General features: G+C 32.6%; 1 protein-coding gene across 1 annotated transcript in view; it reads left to right on the top strand.

Annotated features, from left to right (window-relative positions):
- Positions 1-1,307: 1,307 nt before the first annotated feature.
- Positions 1,308-23,797, top strand: part of LOC118200216 (alpha-mannosidase 2x-like) — a 171,032-nt gene continuing 148,542 nt past the window's right edge. Inside the window, exons 1-5 of the mRNA XM_035372157.2 lie at positions 1,308-1,588; positions 7,632-7,865; positions 13,980-14,127; positions 14,258-14,429; positions 14,520-14,647. Of these exons, the coding sequence (XP_035228048.1) occupies positions 1,418-1,588; positions 7,632-7,865; positions 13,980-14,127; positions 14,258-14,429; positions 14,520-14,647 (853 nt within the window). The 5' untranslated portion in view covers positions 1,308-1,417. The remainder of the gene's footprint in view (positions 1,589-7,631; positions 7,866-13,979; positions 14,128-14,257; positions 14,430-14,519; positions 14,648-23,797) is intronic.

Genomic DNA, 23,797 nt, shown 5'->3' on the forward strand with positions numbered 1-23,797 from the left:
TTATCCGCAAAGAGCCCGTTACGCATAGATGATGGTAGAAATAAATTAAAAATTTTGGATGCAATCAATGGATGTTTTCCAAACGAAATCCACGTGGAAAACACGATTTTGCACAAAGTTTGTTCTGTAAACGATAAGCAGAATCGCTGTACATTGCAATCAGTACGCTATTGCATTATTATTTTTCATGTTTGACTAAATCTTATTTCCTTAATCTAGTGTTGCAAATGGTTTTAAGAAAATATAAACTACAGATTTTCTTACCTTCGAAGTTGGAAAATGCAAGTTCATCACATTCAAGTAAAATATCGTGCATATCGCCAATATGCTCTCTTAATTGTTGATAGGTTAATGAAGTTCTGCCGCAAGATGGACCAATTAAACTACCTCCTACTGACATCATGCCCATTACGTAAATGGCGAAATAAATTAGAATGAAATTGACAATATCTTCCCGCAAAAAGTGCAAATTTCTTTTTTAAGAGCCCACCAGCGGCCGAGCGGTAAAGTCGCTGAACACTGGTAGTTCGGTCCGAAGTTCGAATTCCGCGAACGGGCTGGCTGCATGGGTGTTTTCGTGGTTTTCCCCATGTGTAACGTGTATACGAGCCAGTTTCCCTTAAAACGTCCTCCACGAAGGCATCCCTCCCCTTAGGCAGATAGCCCTAGTGTGCTTTGCCATAATTAAATACACCAACACCAACACCATCTTTTTTAAGAATAATCCATCCAGAATGAAATAGCTTTGTACACTTTGTAAAGACCCTTCTCTTGGGACGGACTTCCAGTCTCTCTCTTTTTCCGTTGCCGATTCCGCCAACTCAATAAAAGGCAACAGGAAGTGGGAAATACAAGATAAGTGGCAACACTATGGATCCTGCATGGCCTTGTTTCTGTAGAACTTGTTTCGTTTCTAGCTAAGGCTACCTTATTTCTAGCATTGTTCGGTAGAAATTGCGCGTTCTGAAAAATCTGCATTGTTTGCTTTTGTTTCAACGATCAAATATTCATCTCGAAACGTGATAGTTTTTTTTCCCGTTCTTTTAACTTATTTCTGTAACTTTTTTTCAGTTTTGAAACTGCGACTAATCTTACCATTCATGTTATAGTTACGATTTCAAAACGGAAACAAAAACTATTGCACTCCAAACTTGCATTGAAAATTAGTTCTTGGGGCTTAATGTATCAATGTAGTCCTGCTCTTTTTATTAAATGTAGGTCGATATACTAAGCCACAAAGGTATTGAGTATGTTTTGCTTGCTAAATGAATGGCAATAGTAAAGTGCTTGTTTGGCTGGAAGGGAAAGAAATTTAACTATGCGTGGTATGATGAGAAGCGGGTGAAGTGATCTTGTTGTCATGTTTGTTGTGTTGCTTTACTGTGGGCTTTAATTTTTTTTTCGTTTTCGAGCCATAATGCTCAGATTTAGGTTGGGAACTTCGGTATTTCAATTTCGAAGGTATTCAGTTGTCATCAGTGTTTTAAGAGCATTAGTAATTGCAGGAATATTATATTTTCTATATCGGGTATTATATTCCAAATTTCCTGATCGACAGAACTCCATTCTACGGACAGAAATTGATAAGGTGCTAAAGGAATCTTTAAATTGTTCAATAATCTGTTGTTATATATGAAGTAATTTCTTTTCTCTTACGTACAAGAATATAGAATAAACACAGTTGCCTCTTTTCGGTAACGTTTCATGAGTCCCTTGAATCAACATTTTTCTTATGGTTTTATGAATAAAATAGCATTTTTTTTTTTTTTTTTTTTAAATCTTTGAGACTAAAAGTACGTAACAATATTGTGTATATTTCAAAAATTATTTATGCACTTTGATTGCCAGTAAGAATTTTTGTCCTTTTGACAAAGTTTTAGGCAAATGAAACTAACATATAAATTGGGGAATTGTATTTGATATATTTTTTAGAACACTGAGGGAATTAATTTTATTTGTATTTAACGTACATGTGAATCTTGAAGGGCAATTTTGGGCCTACGTAAAGAAAAACTTAAGAGACATTCTCTGAATTGCATGTATTTGCTTAGTTTCTTCTCACTGTGTATATTTTTCTGCTAAGATAAATAAGGAACCTACTGTATTCTTTCGATTTTCTCCTGTTCTAAAAATAAATGCCTTCTTAAACCATTTTGTGCTTATGATTCATTTTGATATCTTGTATACTGTTAGATTATTTAAAATTATTTTTGGGTACATTAGTGGCTGAGTAGGTAAGATTCTTATATACTAGTTCTTTGACTCTTCCTGGGAAGGGGCTTACCGCATGGGTGTTTTTTTTTTTTTTTTTTTTTTTTTTTGTATTTTTCTTCATGTGTAACAGAAATGGGAGCTATTTTTTCCTTGGAGAGCCGTCCATGTAAACTGCCCTTCTTTTACCTTTGTGTGTTTTGCCATGCTTAATTAAACATGTAATTTAATTACTAATGAATGACATGTTTAGTGTGGGATTTAAGTTGCCAATTTTAGATGACATTAGGGAAGATGCCAACCATAGTGCGAAAAAAAGTTTTTTAACATTTAAATTTGAAAAAAACATTTAAAGTGTTTATTTATTTTTTGTTACTTATGTATTATCCCATCAACTATTGAAGTTAGCTACTATCGAACCATGAAAGTTTCCGGAGATCCTGTCAAAATTGTGCCAGTCATTCCTGTGGAATGCTGAAGAAACAGCATCCTCTTTATTCAATAAACAACCAGTATTTTGACCAGATTTGTTTTCCCACTTTGCAAAAAGGCTTTCATCAATTTCTGCTATTTTGTTAGGCCTACCAATTTTACCAGATTTTCTGAATGTAAATTTCCCACTAGCAATTATTCTTATCTTTTTTGTTTCATCAGCCATATTCACCTAAGCATATTGTATCCATTAAAACATACCTTTTTCGATGCTTGGATTCCATAACTGAACATAACCCACTACTTGCGGTTCTGCAGTTAGCAGATAGCAAAATTGTAATATTCCTTCCCCCCAAAAAAAATGCAAAGAAAATACAACCATAATATATATCTTATTTTAATATCCTTATTTTGTATTGCACACATTGGGCAATGAATTAGAAACCCAAGATCTATATTTTATTGGACCACCTTTTGTATGGATAACTGCTCTGGTTCATCTGGGTATCAAGTCGACATGCTTCTGTAGCGCATTTATGTCCAGAGGATACCATGCATTGGCTCTGCAGCTTTTTAGAACTTTTAAATGAGATGGAAGATATGTCAGATGTGTCTTTCCATCATATCCCACACCTTTTCTTAGAGGTTGAAATCCGGGCTATGAGGTGGCCAGGGAAGGTGTTAGAAGTCAGACTAATGTTCAGCAAACTAATTTTGAACACTTCTGGCATGATGATGTATAGTTGCACTATCATCCATGAAGTATCTGTCACCATCAGAGTAAAAATGCGGCATTGCAGGGTGCACTTGATCTGCCAGTATATCTAGGTATCTCATGGCTGTTTGTTTACCAGGTACACCAAGGCACTACTTCTATGCTAGCAGAACATGCCCGATATCATGATACTCCCACCAGACCCTTGCACATTGCAAGTAAAGTAAGGTGGCTTCGTGGGGTTCTCGTCAAATTCGACATCTTCCATCAGTGCAAATAAGCATGATTTCGTCTGACCGTATTACTCATTTCTAATCCTCAGATGTCCAGTGTCGTCTTTCCCCACACCACTGCAAACGAATTCTTGCATGTCGGGCAGAAATGAGTGGTTTTCTCACAGGTACCCGACTATGCATTCTTATCTTCTGCAACACATGGTTTGAGCTGAAATCTGTTGGAAAGAGCCTTTGTTGATGATCTGTGTCAGTTGAAGCACAGTAGAGTCCGTGTTCTGCCGTACAGTTCGTCGGAGATGCTGCCAGTCACTCTCTTGAAAAAGTGTGCTCGAACCATAGTTACGTCTTCTAGAGAAGGACTGTGAATTCTAGTTCCATCTTTTGAAAACCTTTGATGTGGCTGCTTTTGAGAACCGAGTGAGACTTGCTGTCTTTGAAATTGAGGCCCCTGCTAAACAGGCACCAACAATAAGCTTTTTTTTCAAATGGTGAGAGATCTGTCGCTTTTTCTGTTTTACTTTATTCATTGGGAAAAGCACTCTTATACCTTACTTAACTAGCATTTTAACCACGTGTAACCCACGTGATAAAAAACATTTGCATAATTCATCCCTAGCACGCATTCAAATGAAAATCTCGGGAACGTTTCTAATTCATTGATCAGTGTGTGTATTTCTCATTTAAAAAAAAGAAAATGTGGCTCATCGAGAATCAATTATGGTTATGTCAAATGAAAGCATAGATTTTATGAATATGTTTTTACATCATGCTTATCCATAACTGGTGCTAAATTTTGACGGTTTTATGTTCGATGGGTTGATAAATACCTTTTTAATTCATAAAAAAATTAACCTTGTTTCTCATCACTATAAATATGATCTTTAAAGTAAGTTTATAAAGTTTGTTATGATAATTTTAAATTGTCTCTTAAAATATTTAAATAAAGAGAATGATTCATTATTCTATCAATAAATACCAAATTTACTAGTCCTGATGCTCTCATGCCCCCCTACACAAGAACACCTCCACTGACATGCTTAACTGTTCCAACTAAGTTCTTAGAATGAAGTTACTCATTTTTTCTTCTCCATACAGTTATTCGACCACCGGAACCAAAAATGTTAAATTTGCTTTTGTCAGCAAGTAGGACATTATTCCAGTACGTTTCGGGTGTATTTATCATTGATTTTGTGAATGAAAGCCTAACCTTTCTGTTTTTCTCCCTAACAAATTTTTTTTACGGGCAGAACGCACATGTAATCCAGCTTCTCTGAGAACTTGTCGAACAGTTCAAGGCATAGAAAACTTTGCATTAAATTCTGCAGAAACTTTTACAACACTGGAACGTGAGTTTTTCACAAATTTTCTAATAATAAATCTCTCATCACGTTTAGTTAACTTTCTCGGTCGACCTTTTCTTACCTTGTTTTCAATCCAATTTTCTTCTTTAAAGCATTTTATCACATACTCCACTGTAGAACGGGATAAATTAACTAATTTAGTGATATTTCGAATCAATTTACCACTACTATGGTGAAAAATTATCAATTTTCGAGTGCTGTTTGTAATTTCTTTATGACTGCGACCCATTTTTCAATAAAAAATATAATATTATGGAGCAAACAATAAAAAATTAAAGCAAACGATTTTTTAAATGCGACCACAATGCAAAAATTAAAAAAAGCGGCAAACGATAATTCTAATTTTGATTTTATCCAAAAATATTTCACTGTACGAAGACTGTGAGATAAAATGTTTGTCATTTTTTGATTATTAATTTCTTAAAAATAAAGTTTCGCTATATTTAAAAAATATTTCATGTAATTTTGTTATGAATAGATTATAGATCTTATTATTAAAATGTCATTCAGAAAGTTTACATTTAATTAATGGATAGAGCCATATTTCAATAAAAATCATAAGTGTACGAACACTTTTGGGAGCCACTGTATGTCATTTATTATATATTTATCCTCTTAGCTTAGATTTCTTTAAAATTCTGAATTAGGTATTTTATGTGTCATATTACTGATAAATCCATTTTCATAGAATACTATTGATCCTTAATAATTAATTGATTTTATTTAGGGAAACTCATTTTCCCAGAATCTACACACTTGTGTAATAGTAAATAAATATGGAATTCAGTGACAATACTTGTAAAGTTACCTGTTATATTTTCATATATACAGTTTAAAACATCCTTAAGAAATTTCTGTTTGATTTTATTGCATACTTGAATAAATCTCTGTAATTTCTTTGTTTTAATTTATATATAGATGAGTTTAGCATTTCATGATGTGGTTTTTTTTTTTTTTTTTTTCTTCTCATTGTGTTCATTTGATACAATAAAAACCTTAAAATGAAGTTTAGGATCGACATTGTGCTATTTCTCTGTAGTTTCATTGAATACAATGAAAGTTAAAAAAGTTTATTTTTTCAATGTAAATTAAAAATTAAATCCATGTCCCAGTAACGTTTTTATAGCTAACCTGCCTAAGTCTCCAAATCTTAAATCATATGATTTGTTTATTTGAGGATGCATTTAAGATGTTTTGTTATTTTTTGCTGAAATTGCCCACAGATGTACATGATCTTAAAATCTGATCTGCAGTTGCTACATAAAGAATGTGCTGAAGCAGTCAAGAATGTGCTTGTTTTTTTTTGTTGTTTGTACTACAAAAGAAATTACATAAAATACTTAGTTCCATTTCATATATTACTTTTCGCTCTGTCATTGTAAATTTTAGAAATAAAGCCGTTTGATATCATGTTGTCATTTTGAATTGCTCTACATATTTGTTTACTTTTCAGATGTTTGTTTTTATCTACTTGTGAGGTTTAACAGTTTAATCAGATTTGGCACCAGAATCTGCAATAAATTTGATTACTGAGTAAAGATAATTTGTCTAAGTAAATATTAAAATGTAATCATCACAGCCAGTTTGCTGAATTAAAGTTGGAGTTTTTATTTTAAGTCATGTAATCTATGTAATAAAGCTTTGTGTCATCAAAAATCATAAAGGTGAGATATGCAGTATCATTCATGTGATAATAATCTAATAATAAATCTTGTCAGTAGAGCAATAATAATCATTCGGTAGGGGCACTGCCAGTGCAGTGATTCACGTACAGAAATGAAGCATGAAGATGCAGAAGGTAACATCCAGGCTTTTCCTGGTCAGAAAGTCACATTGTGATTCTCTCTCCTTCAGAGTGATAAACACCATGTTTTAGGATCAGAAAGGTATGTTGTCATTTACCTTTCCAGGGGGGGATAGGATCAACAGTTTATACAGCTGTATGTGTTTTATCATTGGAATGTTTTTTAACTGCTGTAACACATTGTTATTTTTTGCTGCTAATGAAATATACGGTACTGTTCTGTTATCAGGGCCGAATTCAAAAATGTATATATGGATGTATGTGTTCATGTCTATACACATATATAAATACATATACACATGCATACATTTCTGAATCCGGCCCCGATAATAGAACAGTACCAAATATACATATATTCTATGAATGCTTACTGTTCCGCTGCTGTTACAATTTGGAAACTGGTCACATTTTCAGTTTAAAAAATTTAGACCATATATCATACAGTCCATACCTACTGGCAAGTAATTTTCTTTTTTTTTTTTTCTTAGCCTTCAGTGAATGTTCTAGTGGTCTTTTGATTTTGAATTGACAACTATCTCAAAATGGCAGTGATAATAGCAGTGCCTGAACACCATATTTTATGAGGTGTTGAGGTATATTATCCTGCTGTTTTTAATATTGAAAAATATGTTCCATGCATATGCCTGCCTCTATTGTCATGGCAGTTGTATTAAAAAACAAGCTCTTCATCATATAACACATGCTGCATCTATATAATTTTGTTCTTGAAATATTAACCTTAGTAAACTCTATTTTGGGGTGCCATTTGAATGAAGTATAGTGAATGTTTAAACTATAGTAACATTTAAATGCTTTTCATACAGTATAATAACTTATAATAATTCTGGAAATGTTATTTTATTTCTCATTAGGGAGAATTATCACTGCTTGAACAACGTTTAGAAAAATTAGAAAGTGAACTTCAGCGAAACAGAATTATGTTATCACAAGTAAAGGATACTGTAAAAAATTTGCTAAAAGTGGAACCATATCATCATCATTCTTTTCCAGAACATATTCTACATAAAACAAATCGTAGTTTAGTAAAATTATATAACAATGACTGTCAACTATGTTTAGAGCCTCCTGTTGATGCAAATGAAAATGTAAGTATAGAAAATTTCATTTATGTGCTGTATCTGTCTGTATTGTATAAATAAGCATACATTTTTAATACATATGTAAGTAATCCCCATGCAATGTAGTATGTAAACATGGGTTTACAGTCAAATTTGGTCCTAGCCTTGTTGAGAGATTAAAATTTTAATTTAAAACCAAACTGTATAAGTTAAAGTAAAAAAGGTTCTTTTACGTTATCCCCCCTTCCAATGGTGAGAAGAATCACTGGGTAAAGCACAATGTAGCCAAAGTAGGCAACCCAAAATATAACCAATATATGTTTTATGTGGCAGCTGACTGATAATTGTGCATGCTTTGTGCCAGCATGTAATGGGCATTTTGGTACTCCTGTAAAGCATTCGATTGAATTGTATAACTGTTAACGATTGCCAGCAAGGTGTTCAAATGCAAATAGTAAATTGGTTTGAGAAGAGCCAAATATCATTTAGACAGCAGTTTAGTTTTCTTATTGCTGAAGAATATCCAAAATCTGGGAAGTTTTGTTGTTTTTGTGGTTCTTATTATCTTGATATGTTTCCAAGTATAACTACTGATTGATGCAATTATATTCGAGAAGTATGCATGTCTAGTACGGAAAAAGAAAAAAGTCAAAATATTGGTTTTGCCAAAGAAAAGTAATTCTCTGACTTGTTTTTTAAAAAAGTGAAATGAGGTTGATATGTACAAGGAGAGGCGTGTCAGGTTGCTGTGCAATGCTAGGAGTTCTGCAATTTTCTGATTTCTTTTAAAAGTTGACAGGTTTCTGTGTACAAGGACTTCGAAAATAGAAAGTTAAATATTTTATTGTGGATATTTGATGCATTTTTAGTTAATTTGTTACTGTTTTATGAAATTTTGAGTGTTTTGTTAAGGATGTTTATTTTGTGTAATTTTTATTTTTTCGCTATGGATGTTTGTTTCATTTTTAATTTCATTAATTCATTGCTGTTTTAAGTAATTTTCAGCATGCCATCATTAAAAAAAAAAATAGCTACTGTTTTTCATTGTTAGGTTGTCAGCCAGCAACTGTTGAATTTGCAGGAGCACTGGGTGGATAACTGGAAAATACTGTAAAAAATTCTGAATTGTACTTTAAATACAGTTTTTCATGACCAGATATAAAAACAGCATGTGACATCAGGGAACTGTAAGTACACGACAAGCTGAAGTCCTCTCAAATGGTTTGATGATATTGGGAAAGGTTTACAAGACCCTTTAGCCAAGTCTCCCGATGTGCTGTCCACTAAAATTGGGACAGATCTGGGCAAAGTTATATTTTCACGTATATGGTTCTCAAGACCCATGCAATCATGCATTTCTTGCCACAGTAAAATTTGTGGACAAATGAGATAAGCCTCAATAAAAAACAATGCCACTGAAACATTTACTTTTGTAATTATTAATGGATAATGAAAGGTAGGGCATATGGTAATAGGTATGAGCCAGCACTCTTTGATACACAGATAACATTCTGTTACCACCTTTTGGTGATGAAATAAATTTTCTACATGAGATTGTCTGACAGTGGGATCAGATTTTTATTTTTTTTAGTCTGTCTGTTCTTCTGTACGAAAAGAGAAATAGGAAGAGTCTTGATTTCCTTCAAACCAGGGCCCATTTCATATTCTAACACTGTTTGGCACCTGCTAAGATTCCATCATAATACCTTCTGTTGTACACTGCACAAAAAAAAAAAGCGCCGGTTCTATATCTCCAGTTCTACTGGGCGGATTGACGAAATTCAACTTGTGTTTTTCATGTCTCGAAAGTACGACTTAGGATATGTATTAGATTTATATATGGAATTGTTCTAATATTGGTATTTTGACATAAAATCGTACTTTTTCTGCAATAGCGTACCAATTGTTTCCCATATTTCAATTCTATGACTCAAATTAGGCCAAACTAACAAGTTTTGTAAAAATTGCACAAGTAGTTTTTAAAAAATTAGCTGTCAAAATTTTAGCTCCTCAATCTTATTTGAGTTTGGTATATATTGATTAATCTCTCTTTTTTTATTAAGCTTATTTGATTCTTCCTTTCACATTTCGAAAATTTAGGTTCATTCCAAATAAAATTCACCCATTTATTATGATTTACTTTTTAAATTAGTATTTTTAAATAATTTTTATGAATTTTTTAAAAAAAATTGAAATATAAGCTATAAAATTTTTACCATCATCTTAAAGCAAACCAGCAAAAAATTACAATTTTTTATTCAAAATTTCCGAAGATGTACGTGAATTTATATATTGGCGTGTTTTGAAATTTGGCATATTTGTTGAAAGCGATAAAACATCAACATGTGGTTTAAACACTTCGCTAAAATTATTTGGAAGTAGAAACGAAGTCACTTTTTTCCGCTCACGCACAATGTAAAAAGGTAGGAATGAGGTGCCTTTTTTTTTTCCCCACTCCGTCATAATGGAAGGGAAAAGGAAATTGGGGAATTGGAAATTGGAAAGTGATTACGTGGCGGCATATTAAAGGCGGTATGAAATTTATATTTCTGCTATTCGAAAACGCATTAATTCATGGTAAGTGCATTTTATTTTATCCTTGTTCTTATTTTGTAGAATGTTATGTTCATTGGTTCTTTAGTATGAATTACTGTCGTTATTGTTGTTTTTTTAAATTGTTTGAAATTTATTTTAGTGTATTTTGTTGTTTAGTGTCTAGACTGTACAATTCGTAGATGTTTTTTTAAGTTTAAACAGGATGCTGTGTACATGGTATTCTTTGAAATATATTGTTGTTATCTTAATTTATTAAAGCGAGGTGTGCGTAGTTTGTAGATTCGTTCGTTGCCTACATTGTGCGATTCGTAGATGTTTTTTTAAGTTAAAACATGTCGTTGTGTACATGGATTCTTGTCAAATATTTTTGGTTAGAAACTTTACGTTTTTGCTATCTAAATTTTTTGTTTTTGTTTCGGATTTTTAGCTAAATTGTGTGTTCAAAACGTAGTTTTTGCATGTGCGAAAACCGTGTGTTTGGAGACATTTTAGGCTAAAAGTTCAAAATGTAGACAAAAAATTTAGATAGTAATATGGCAGTGTGAAGTGTCTCGCCAAAAATATTTGGCGAGAAATTTGGCGACTTGAGGGCGCATATCAGAGTAGTTCCGAATTGGAACACTTGTGATTATTTAGTAGAATCCCAAATGCATGGAAAAAGATTGCCTAATTTTTCAGCAAATCAAGTAAATGTGTGGTACAAAATGCAGTAAAAATTAACAGGAGATTAACTTGGATTATTCCAAGAGCATTTTGCTGGGAAGATTGCACCAAAAATTATGTGCTTACACTAATTGGTTTGAAGTTAATGTTGATATAAGAAAAGAAGCCATCACCGCTTTCTGCCAGCCAGGGGAAAAAAATAATAATAAAAATCACTTCTTTTCTATACAATCCAAAATAGCTTCTAAGACAACACTTGCAAGGTAGTAGAATCAGGGTGGATATTACTAACAGGGCATATTAGTAATATCAAGCATGGCTGGTAATATTGATGCATGCCTACTAATTTTCCTAAAATTATTTCAAACCAACAAATAAACAAAACTTTAAAAAGATTTTTAAAATATAATTATAGCATTTAATACATATTTATAAAATCTCAATATTTTTTGCTTTTGCCCAGTATGTTTGTTCATGTTTGTAGTCTTTCAAGATTACTAAAATGTTGTTTTGATATTGGTCTTTAAAAAAACATGTTTTAAGATGCTTCAATGTCACACTGAAGATATAGGCATTGCAGCAGACTAAGAGAAGCGATGTTTCAATTTGCCTTCCTGCTTCTATAACCAAACTCTAAAAGATTCTTTGAGTTCAGATCATAATTAAGGAATAAATTCTTCGCTCCTTTGAAATAACATTCATTTTTTTATTTTAATCAATAATATCCATTTTCCCCTTGCCCCATTCCCTTTCATGCAGCAAAAAAGTGAAATGCCTTCTTTTGCTGAAAAAAACTAGATTCATCACTTATACTTCTGTAGGTTAATAATAACTGTAAAAATATTTCAAGGCCATTCTTTTCTAGTAGTAAAGAATTTAGTACAAATTAGAACAAGTTTTACAACTAGAAAATTTGCACATTTTTCATACCAGGGGTACAACTATGAAATGCAGAAATTTTTTCCCTCTAAAAAAATCTTAATTTCAGAACAATGATAAAAAAATGCTTTATTCAAAGTATGCTCCATCACTTGTTATACAATTTTTCCATCTTTCGGGCAATTTGTGAATACCGCAGCAGTAAAAATCTTCCCCTTTTGCTACGAACCATTCATCGAGCTCTTTTTTTTTCACATCTTTATACAAACCAACACGCGGCTGAGCACAAGTGTGTGACCCATCGTTGCAAACAAGTGATAATCGGAAGGAGCCAAGTCTGGTGAGTAAACCACATGGGGTAGAACTTCCCTGCTGAGTGCTTCCAACATGTCGCGAACTGGTTTTGCTGTATGTAATGGAGCAGTGTCATGCAGAAAAATGACCTTTGTGTTGTCTCTTTTGGTATTTTTGTCTTTTTTGAAGCAGCGAGCAGTTCAACTCACTCAATTGTTATTGCTAACATTTAGTATTAACTGTATCCCCAGGTCTTAAGAGCTCATAGTAGATCATGCCCTTCTGGTTCCACCAAACACAGAGCAAGTCTTTCTGCCAAAGCTATTAGGTCTTGCGGTCAATGTAGATAGTGCGCCTGGGTCTACCCATGATTTTTTTGTATTGGAATTCTCAAAATAAATCCGCATTTCATCCCCTATTACTAAGCAATGCAAAAATGACTTCCTTTGATACCGAGCAAGCAAAATGTCACGTGTTTTTGTGCTTTTTCATTTGCCTTTCGTTAATGTTGGATGCATATTTAATATTTGCATTTCTTTTTTTCTTTGTATATTTTATTTCCTCACTGCTTAATTTTATGTTATGATTTTTGCAATAATCTTGTTACTGGCAATGTGCTTTATTTTACTATAAAGTTTGTGTGAATGGCAACAGTTGTTCATGTTTATGTTTCAGTAGAATAGCGTTCTTAGCCGCACTGCGCTGCAGGCAATATTTCGCTTAAAGAATTTTATGTTTTAGAGTAACAATAAAGTTTATTATACAAAGCTGATGCTTTTTAGTTCAAGGCAACTAAGAAATAGTCAGATGTGGTACCCATCTACCGGTCTTCTGAATCTTTCCGATCTCTTGTAGCCAGTTGGAAACAGCTTGTTGACTAATACCCAGTTGCTTGGTGAGTAGTTTCTGTGTTTGTGAATCATGTTCCTCCACCAGTGTTTGCAATTCTACATTTTCATATTTTTTTGGTGGTTTTCCATATTCCTTGTCTGCAACATCGAAGTCACCTTTTTTGAAATGCCAAAACTATCGTTCACATGTGTCTTGCATTGGAGCATGTTCACCATAAGCTTCTCGAAGTATTGGTATGGTTCAGCAGCATATTTCTTCAAATGGAAACAAAAAATTAATGCTGTTAGTGAATGTTCTTTGTTTGGTATAAATTTCAACGTACTGAACACAACAGCACAACACTGCACAGATTTTTCCATTTTAATCACTCATGTGCATCTGACATTTGTTGATGATGCAACAAAATGGCACATTGTCAAATCTTTGTAATACATACTGCATTGGGGCACCATCTGTTATCTGAAATCTGCATTTCATATTTGTACACTTTACTATGTGGAATTTTCACTTTGAGTAGATAAAATTAAATGCTTAATTTCATTTTTACATAACGAAAAATAACTTTGAGATTTGACAATAAAAACTTATTTTGAAATTTTTTCTGGTCTTTTTTTGTGATAAAGGCTTAGTGATAACAGCCTCAGTGACACTAAAACATTTATGTCAGTATATTATATTTGTTCTGATGGTTTATTACTAGATAAGAGTTTAACAGTCAAAAGCTTTTTACATTGAGCCAAAATTGAAAGTTTAACATAAATGAAAACACTTTTTTGTTTTTATTATTTTGGTTAAAATTATGTAGAGTATGCAAAAGTAACAACTAACTTTATATGGCAGTACTTTTGAAATTTATAAATGAAAATTGTGTAATAATAATAATACTTTATTTTTTAGACTTTAGATATATATGAAAGTTTAGAATTTGAAAACAAAGATGGTGGAGTGTGGAAACAAGGATGGAATATTGAATATGATTCTAGTCAATGGAATGAGAACAAAAAACTAAAAATATTTGTTGTCCCTCATTCTCATAATGATCCAGGTACTTTTTTCTTCATGTTGTTTAAATCATATTTAATTTTACTTTTCTCTCTATGTATTCACCTATTTAAAATTTAAAGAAGCATTCCATTTATGTTGTTACATTTTATATTTTGCCGTTTTGCTTATAGGCTGGATAAAAACATTCGAAAAGTACTACAAAGACCAAACGCAACATATTTTAAATAACATGGTTTTGAAAATGAAAGATGATAAAAAGAGGAAATTTATATGGGCTGAAATTTCATTTTTTGCTTTGTGGTGGGACAAGATTGATAGAAACACCCAACTCAGTGTCAAAAGGTAAACCTTTTAATAAATAACTTACTGTCATATTTTTTTTGAAATTTTTTCTGCTTTTAAATGATCTTTTGAGTATTATATCAATTACAGACTCATATCCAATGGTCAATTAGAAATTGTTACGGGAGGATGGGTTATGAATGATGAAGCTACATCACATTATTATGCCATGATAGAACAAATGATAGAAGGACATCAGTGGTTGGAGCATAATCTTGGTGAGTACCATGTTCTTTAAAACAATAAGCCAATTCATCGTAACACTGACCAGTTCTTTATAATATTTTATTTTGTGAAAAAAAAAAGTTTTGAGTGATGGGGGGATTTTTTTAGAAGATTGAATAAAATGCTGAAAATATGGTTATTTACTTGTATTATTATCATAAAATAAAAATCTTGAATTTTATCAGACGTCAATAAGTATAGGTAAGCTATTTTAAATATCATTCGTTGTGGAAAACTGAGTAAAGATTAGCAACTTTGAGCTAGTGAAGATTTTGAATAAAAATATCAGTTTTCAGAGTGATCAGAGATCGTTCTTTCTTCTTCAGGAGCAAAAAAAAAAAAAAATTCTCTACAAGTTAGACCATTACTTGTTAATATTGCATAAATAATTAATATACTTCAATTTCCTTTTGAAGGAAATTTACATAAGCACAAAATAATCTTTGCTAATTTACTTGAAACTTTCATATATTATAATATAATTACACAACTTTAGTAAGGAATTTGAAAGTGAAAAAGGCAAGTTGAGATAGAAATGTAAATCAGAGTGTTTGCAATGGAGCTACCATCTCCTTATCTTTTGGTCTGGTTATCACAGTAGGGTTTGAAGTGCACTACTTAAAACGAATGGAATAAAATGAATGCAAAATGACTGACTGAAGTGAAAGTGACAATACTAATGAGTTGTAATATTTTGTTCATTTGTAATATGCTGTTTGGTATATTAAATAAATATCTATTAAATATTAAAGTATCTATTAAATCAATTGAAGTTGATGTAAGATAATGAGCTGCTAAAATGCTTAATTTATAGGTGAAAAATCATTCTTAATAAATCTAAATAAATAATATAGTAGTAAAAGTGAAACTTACGCATTAACGCAACCAGGCCAAAATTCACATAAATTGCCAAATTTGGCGACCCTACTTACGGCAACCCTACGTGTTATACGTAGTTTTGTAAAAAGAGCATGTGGAGATTCACAAAATTTTCCTGCATTTTCGTGCAAATTTTTGTAATTTATGAGAAAATAGCAGTGTACATGGATAAAGTCAAGAGTGTGCACAATGCCATTTTTGTGCAATTCTGGGATGTTTTTTTAAGTAAAAATAAGTCGACGTGTACATGATTATGGCGAATATGGTTTTCAATCAGTGCTAAAAGCAATCCATGTACACTTCAACTTATTTTTACTTAAAAAAAATCCCAGAATTGCACAAAAATGGCATTGCGCACACTCTTGACTTTATCCATGTACACTGCTATTTTCTCATAAATTACAGAAATTTGCAGGAAAATGCAGGAAAATTTTGCGAATCTCCACATGCTCTTTTTACAAAACTAATACGGTTTTCAATCAGTGCTAAAAGCGATAGCCAAAAGATTTCCGCCGAAAAAATAATTCTCCAACTTGTTCAAATTCGAAACCGGAAGGGTTTAATTGCTATTTTATATTTTAAAACAAAATAATATAAAAAACTGTATTAAAAATTATCTGTAATTAATAAATGTACATGTTCTTTTTATTCATACTTTTTTACTCAAACTTACCATTCCGGTTAGCTCCAACCAATAATACGTAAGTACCGTAAAAGTTTATCTCTAGATTTAAACAAATGAGTGTGACACTGGAAATGTCTTTTCAATTTCAGAGCATGTTGTTATTATACTGTATTGACAGGACATTTATTATTCACATAGCAAAACATGTTTTTTCATTCTAGGAGGCATCAGAACTTTTAACTTGCATGTGATTTGACAGACACCCAGTTTTCACAGTTTTATCTTTTGATGTGATACAAAATCTTTCATTTTTAAGGTTTTTAATTGATCATGGAGTATTTACAAAATTCCTCATGAATGCAGTTTTAAATACATAGCACAATCTGGCAGATCTTTAAAACCGAAGCTAAGCAAATACATCTGGTATGTTAAATAAAACGAAGTGAAAAATCTTTAGGACCATTCCATTATATGGGTAAAAAATCGCAACTTTCAATTTTTTTTTCATTAATTTGCTTAATTTTGTTTTCTTGGAAGATTCTGAAACTTTTCTGCATTCAGCAAGCTATATTTTCTTGTTTATTTGTGCTAATTTGATTGAATTTCTTTATTTGTTTACTAAAAGTGTATGGTCACAGAGTCTGTCCTGTATGAAAGGATGTTTTATGAAACTGGTTTTTGAGTTATTATTTGCACTACTCTGCCATTTAATATTTAAATAAGATAAATTTTAAAAATTAACCTGTGACATTAATGATTACTGAGGGAAATTTTGTCTTGATACATGAAACAGTAAGTAGCAGATGTAATTTAATATGATTGAGTATGAATTTGATGATCACAAAGTATAAACATTTTGCTTGAGATGGTAATAATCGAAATACCGTCACCATATGAATGTAAATACGGCAAAAAATTACTATTGTTAACAGGTGCGGATTAAAGGAAGGCCAATGCCTATGCATCCATGCTGGCATATTAGGTATCACCGGGCCTTGCTAATTACTAAACTTCTGCCCTAATTGGAATTCTGAGGGAGAATACATCAGGGAGCTGTTAGAGGGTCTTCTAACCTTTTTTCTCTAACACCAGCCTATTGAGAGAATTCCAGCTCACCATGTATTTTGAGTGCTCCCTTGCTACAGAGACACGTTACAAATAAATACCTATGCATTCTCCTGAATTTGGATCTGGCCCCTTTGATATGGCAGTCAGCATTACTAAGCACTGTCCTTGTGGGTGACTACTCTTAATAATAATGTTACCTAGACTTTTGTTGTACATATGCAGAAGAATGTGAATTCTGATCATTTGTGCCTCTTGAGTAAGCTGTTATGAAAAATACCAATTTTTATCATAATTTTTAACTGCTATATTATTAACGTTTGAATTTTTTCATGCATTCTTTGTCTGCAGCATTTGAAAGTATCAGCTGCAGTTCCCATAATTAATTCTGTGCAATTTTTTAATCCAGATTAAGCTTTGTTTTGGGGATTTTCTAATGTAAGTATATATGAGGCATATTTTCCTAGGAAATCCTCCTTATGCATGTAATCATAGCTGTCATTTTTTTCATCACATCTCTTAGCAGATCAAGGAATCTTTGTTTTTAAATTTTTAATCGTTAGCTTATTTCACTATTACCAACATGGCTTTGTCCTGTTGCTATAAAATTACGGTTGTTGTATACAGCTGAAAATTAACCTGGGGATAATACGATTGATAAACTTGCAGGAGGGTTTAAGTTTTAGATTGAAGATCTCTAATTAAATTTTGAAAAAGTAATGTATCAGTAAGCGCTGGGTTTTGATCTCAAAACTCTGAAATTGCTATGAGAATAAATATCGAATTCTTTTTTATACTGCAGTATCACTCTTGGTTAATCTTCGCAATAATGCTGAATGGCAACAGGTATTCAGTGAAAGTAAGGAAAAGAAGGATATAATTCAGATCATCCCCATCAAATGCAGCTTTAGAAAAACTATTAATCGCCAAATTTTGAAGAAAATTATGATGATGTATTCTTAAAAAGGTATGATGGCAACATTATCTCTTAATGAAACTTAAATTGTGTAAATTCTGTCCTCTACTTTTTGTGATTTTCAGCATAAAATTTCTTATCAATTTTTATTAAATCTGCAATATTGTAATATACTGTAGATGTCTGTAGAACTTTTTGTGAAGATTAACCAGTATTTAATCTGCTAATATTTTAGCTTTACATCAATAAATTGTACATAACTGAGTTTGTTCACTTAATTTTATGCTCATAAATTATTATTTTTATTGCATTTGAAAGTGATAAATAATTTTTTTTTTTTTTTCCCCTGCACGTAGGATGAAAGCTTAAGAAAATTACAAAATTAAATTAGCTAAAAAACATAAAATTCAGACTATGTAATTAAATTTTAGTGTATTTTACCACAGTATTATAAATCACTTAATAACTTGAACCATGTAGTATGAAGCGAATTTAAGTCAGTTTGGAATTCTATTGAAATCGTGTCAGCATGTAATATGAAAATCTTTAAATTTGTCCTGTTTTTCCCATGAAAATCTTCCAGTTTCTCATATTTCAAGGTTAGTAGCTATTATATAGCTCATATGGGCTTTCCTATAAAAAATGCCTGTGTTTTGTCTGTTACTAAGGTCTTCACTTGCATGCATGCACACACATGCATACATACATAAAAAAAAAAGGTTAATGCATACATTCTTGGGTTCCGTGACAAACGCCCACTGATGAAAGTGCACGGGACAAACCCCCCAAAAAGCACATTATTATAATTGCCCATGCAACAATGCCACATATAATAAATAATCATTCGCCTGGTTTTCATCGGGATGTAAAATATTAGTTGGTATAAAATCAACAATGTTTCTATATTGAATGTTTTGGTTTAAGATGTATGCTAAGCAGATATGCAGCTATGGAACCAAATCATTGATCTCACAAATTTATGCTGAAATGATTGTTTCTTCAATAACGAGGTATTTTATTTAGTGGCTAAATGAAATTAAGAATTAGGACTCTGCACGTTTTATTATGGAGAGAAAAATCAAATGCGCATGCGCAAAGCATATAAAAAAAAATGTTGTTTGTAGCTTTGAGGTCTGGATTTTTTATCATTCTGGATATTGGATGTCTGGATCTCAGACTTTGTACTGTATTATTATTTCATGTTGAGAGTTTAATGATGGGGGTTTGGCAGTTAGTATCCTAAGTAAAATTTATGTTAGCACTCATTATTTAACTTGCATTATTTTAGAAATATTGAAAGAACCTTCATTTGCATCATCATCAGTCTCATTATAATACTAATGATTCATGTTCTTGATGACCACTGATAAAATAATTAGCAAAGTTTTTGGCTGAAAATATATTTTTGTTTTTATTTAAATTCCAAATCTTTCAGTTTCTACACAAGTCAAGACAGATGTAATGTTACTTATCCCTTTGTTGCTCAGTGTTCCACTACATGGAACACCCAAATTGAATCGCTTCTGAAACCGTTAAAGTCAACCGTAAATGGATAAAAATGCCTTTATAATATACTTCAAACTTCTCTTTTTAAATAGTCGATGGCAGCATATCACAAGGAGACCCAGAATTTTCATATATGATGTGTTATTAAAATCCACTTATTTTCTAGTAATTTTCTATATTTTTTGTGACGCAAAAATATTTGTTTGAAAAAAAATCCGTATAATTTTGATGGTTGTACTCTATATTATTTGTTATATATTTTTTTACATTTTTCATACAAAAAGCATGCACAGAATCATTGAATAAAATGTGGTGTTCCATTAGCGGGAACACTGCGCCTTTAGTGATCTCATGCTATTACGCATCAGAACATCTGTCTTAGGAGAAAACATCTGTTGTATATGTTTTCTATTTACGTTGTTTTGGGGGAATGAGTTCAAAAAAGCAGTCTTGAGGGGTGAGGTGTGGTCTGTGCTATGAAAGTACTAATATGGGCATCTTGAAATTTTTGTGAGTAGTTTTCAGGCATAAATTTTATCAGTAGCTTGAGTCATCTTTACTTAGGGAAGCTGCTCGAATTATTTTGCTATCGCTTTTCAGTCTCATTCCCATTTATTTATAATAATTGTGTAGATATTTTTTGTGTATTTATATCCTATAGCTTATTTTTCTTTATTGTTAATATTAATTGAAGTTAATTTTTTATTCTTAATTTTCTATAAATGGCAGGAAAACTCTTTCCGAAGAGGAGTTTCTTTTTCTCTTTTTTCTTTCTTTTTACTTGGAATTCTAAACATATTGTTGCATGGAACAGAAGCCGCACAAAACAAGTTTTTTGTTCAAAACCTGTGAAATTGGTTTATGCTTCTGTCAAAAAGATGTGACATGCTTTGAAAATTTCACGAAGCTATGAAATCGAAAAATTTGTAAATATTTTTGTACATAGGACTTGTGTATATACATATATTTATCTCATTTATCCATATATAATCAAGAAAGTTGTGTATAACCAGAAAACCATGTATACAGCTATAATACAGTGTTTTTTCATTAAAATACAAAAGTTTCTACTCATTTCCGTGCTTCACTGCAATGCTCTCTTAGTCGCACTTTTAAGAGCTCTGGTGGTGCAGTGTTCCACCTCATGGAACACCCACAGAATTGAAATGGTAAGTGCAATTTTTACAAAATTTTATCTGTATGCTCCTTTAGGCCTAGATAGACTACATACAACTTTTCTTGTTGAAATACCGACTTTAAAGTGTAGTGCACCACAAAGGGTTATCATAATGTCATTCTTTCATATAATAGGTCAACTGACATTCCTTATAAATAACATAAGTTTATTCAATATGCCTGTTCTTATAGCCCATCATTAACCCTTTCTGGCACACTACCTTTTAAAGTCGGAGTTTTGATTTAAAAAAAAAAAAAAAAAAAAAAAAGTAGGCAGTCTAATTAGGCCTAGAGGAATATGCAAGTAAAATTTTGTGAAGATAGCACTTATAGTTTTAATTCTGTGAGTGTGCCCAAAGTAACACACTGATTGAATATAGCTTCGAAAAGAGTGCTCAAACGAGCATTGTTGTCAGATGTGGAGAAATAAAGACTCTCAGTTGTCCTAGATTATCGGTGAGCCCGGACTGGGCACACCTAGGGTTTGCCCTTTGATTTTAGGCAAGATTTCAAGGTAAAAATTTAAAACTAATAAGGAGATTAGCATACAGCCAAAAAAATAACATAGAAATTTCTTTTCAAACAATTCCTTTTATACCCTAAAAAAAATCTGAAAGATTTCTTTGAAAAATGAGGGTCTTTAAAATCTAAACATGGCTAAAATATATGGACTGGTTTGTGTTGAGCTGCCATCTACTATAAATAAAGAAGGTTCAGAGTAACCTATAAATCTTTTTTCATTAAATTTTTCTGTGCGTACAGAAGGAAATTTTTAGGTGTGTCCAGACAAGACACACTGTGCCACAAAGGGTTAAAGTGTAAAACTAAATGTATGAGGTCTGTCTATTAAATAATAAGACTTCTGTTTCTATTTTTTTAACACATCAGTGAGAACTAACTGATTATAAGCATTTGCCACACACGTTTAAATTTATCCAAATGTGCATGATATACAGTAACATTCTTTGGTATTTAATTGATTGTCGGTCATCATTTAATGTAGCTGCATTTTCCATCATGTGCTGATATTATAAGAACTGTAAAAATTAAACAATATATCAATTTGAAATTTGTAGTAAAACTGAAAAAAAAGGGGGGGGAATCTTCAAATATCATTTGGGGGTTATGAGGAAGACTTGAGTATATGCATTTAAGTGGCAAAAATTATTCAGTTTAGGATGTAAGAATGCAGATGACAAGTCCACTATATAATCTTCCACTTAAAAGAGTTGTGCTAATCTAGATCATATTGGCTAAATGGTTCAAAAAGTTTATTACCTTATTGTTCTAATAATGGTTGAAATCATAGAAATTGACTAATATACTGTGTGAAAAGTTTTGCATGAGTTATTAATTTGAAAAGCTTGCTCCACAATGGTCATTTAAGCTGTTATTGCCAGAGCAGAAAGAGTACTGCAAGCAAATTGCCACTGATATTTTGTAGCAATATGAAGTGGACTCAAACCTTTTTCTGAAAGCTTTCAGTTGTGATGAAACCTACACTGACAAGCCAAAATACTGTGACCATCTCCACATTTTTCATTGAAATCATCTGGGTGGCGTGAAGAGCATGTGATTAAGTGGAAATATCATTTAACTGCTGCTGCAGAAGGTAAGAAATCATTCCTGCACTTAACATTTGCGAGTGATGAGAAACATAGCTGATCTAAAAGAATCTAATGGAGAGCAGATTGTAATGGCCCAAAGACTTGGCACAAGTATCTCCAAAACTGCATTGACTGGTATGTTCACGATCTACCATTGTTAGTATTTATGCAAAGTGAATAAACGATGATGAAATAAAGGTCTTAGATATCTATGCATCATCAGAGAAAAAGGATGTTGGAGACTGTCTTGCGTGGTACAGCAAAATCGGCACCAAACAGTGATTCAGCTGATAGGTCCAAGTGCAGGTGTTTCGGAGCACACTGTTCAACAGACACTGTTGGATATGGGACTGCACAGTAGATGTGCCATTCATGTGCATGTGTTGACCAAGTGTCATTCTCAACTACACTTACAGTGGGCTCAGGATCATCGAGACTGGACCATAAATAAGTGGAAGACAGTTGCCTGTTTGAATGAATCGTGATTTCTCGTTCATCACATCAATGATCGTATGAGGGTATGCCGTCTTCCAGGTGAACAGTTGCCCCCTTCCCTGTACAGTAGGTTATAAACAGGCTGGTAGGGAGCAGTATTATGCTTTGGGGAATGTTCTCATATGCTGCTCTGAGACCCTTATTTGTAGTAAAACAGACCATGAGAGCTGTGGACTATCTGAACATAACTACAGACCAGTTGCAGCCTTAAATGATGTCTGTCTTCCCAAGTGGAAATGGAAATTTTCAGGAGGACAACACATGTCACAAGGCTCGAATTGTGTTCATTGGCTCGAGTGGTTCAAGGAGCATAAGGATGAATTTCAATTAATGTCCTGTCCAACTAACTGGCTGGATCTTAAGCTGATAGAGCACATTTGGGATGTCATGGAGTGGCAGCTCAGAGTTCGGACATCACCATATCAGAATATTTCAACTTTGCGTGACTGCTGCTTAGATATTTGGTACAACCTGTCACCAGTCATCTGCAAAGGACTTGTGACATCCATACCCAGTTGACTTGCAGCTGTTTTGGAGGCCAAAGGTTGCACGATGCATTACTGAGTAGGTGGTCATAATATTTTGGCTCTTCAGCATAAGTCTTTCAGTGTCATCCTGAAACAAAGGTAAGTCAATGTACTGAAAAGTGTCTTCATCACCAAGACTGAACAAAGGCACCAAAGCAAGTTTAAATTCAAAGCCGATGCTGGTTGGAATCTTTGACAGATTGGTTTCAAGGAAGGGTACATTTTTAGTAGAATATTTCAAGGAAGTGCAACAATAAATGAGTCAGGAAATGATAGCCAGAAATGTGGGAAAATGGCTGCATTCTTCAACAGAAAAATGTGTCTTATGCAGCACTTCTGCTCTGACA

This window comes from Stegodyphus dumicola, chromosome X2 (genome assembly GCF_044657685.1).
Source record: "Stegodyphus dumicola isolate Sdum_Otavi_A_Nest chromosome X2, ASM4465768v1".
Taxonomy (NCBI): domain Eukaryota; kingdom Metazoa; phylum Arthropoda; class Arachnida; order Araneae; family Eresidae; genus Stegodyphus; species Stegodyphus dumicola.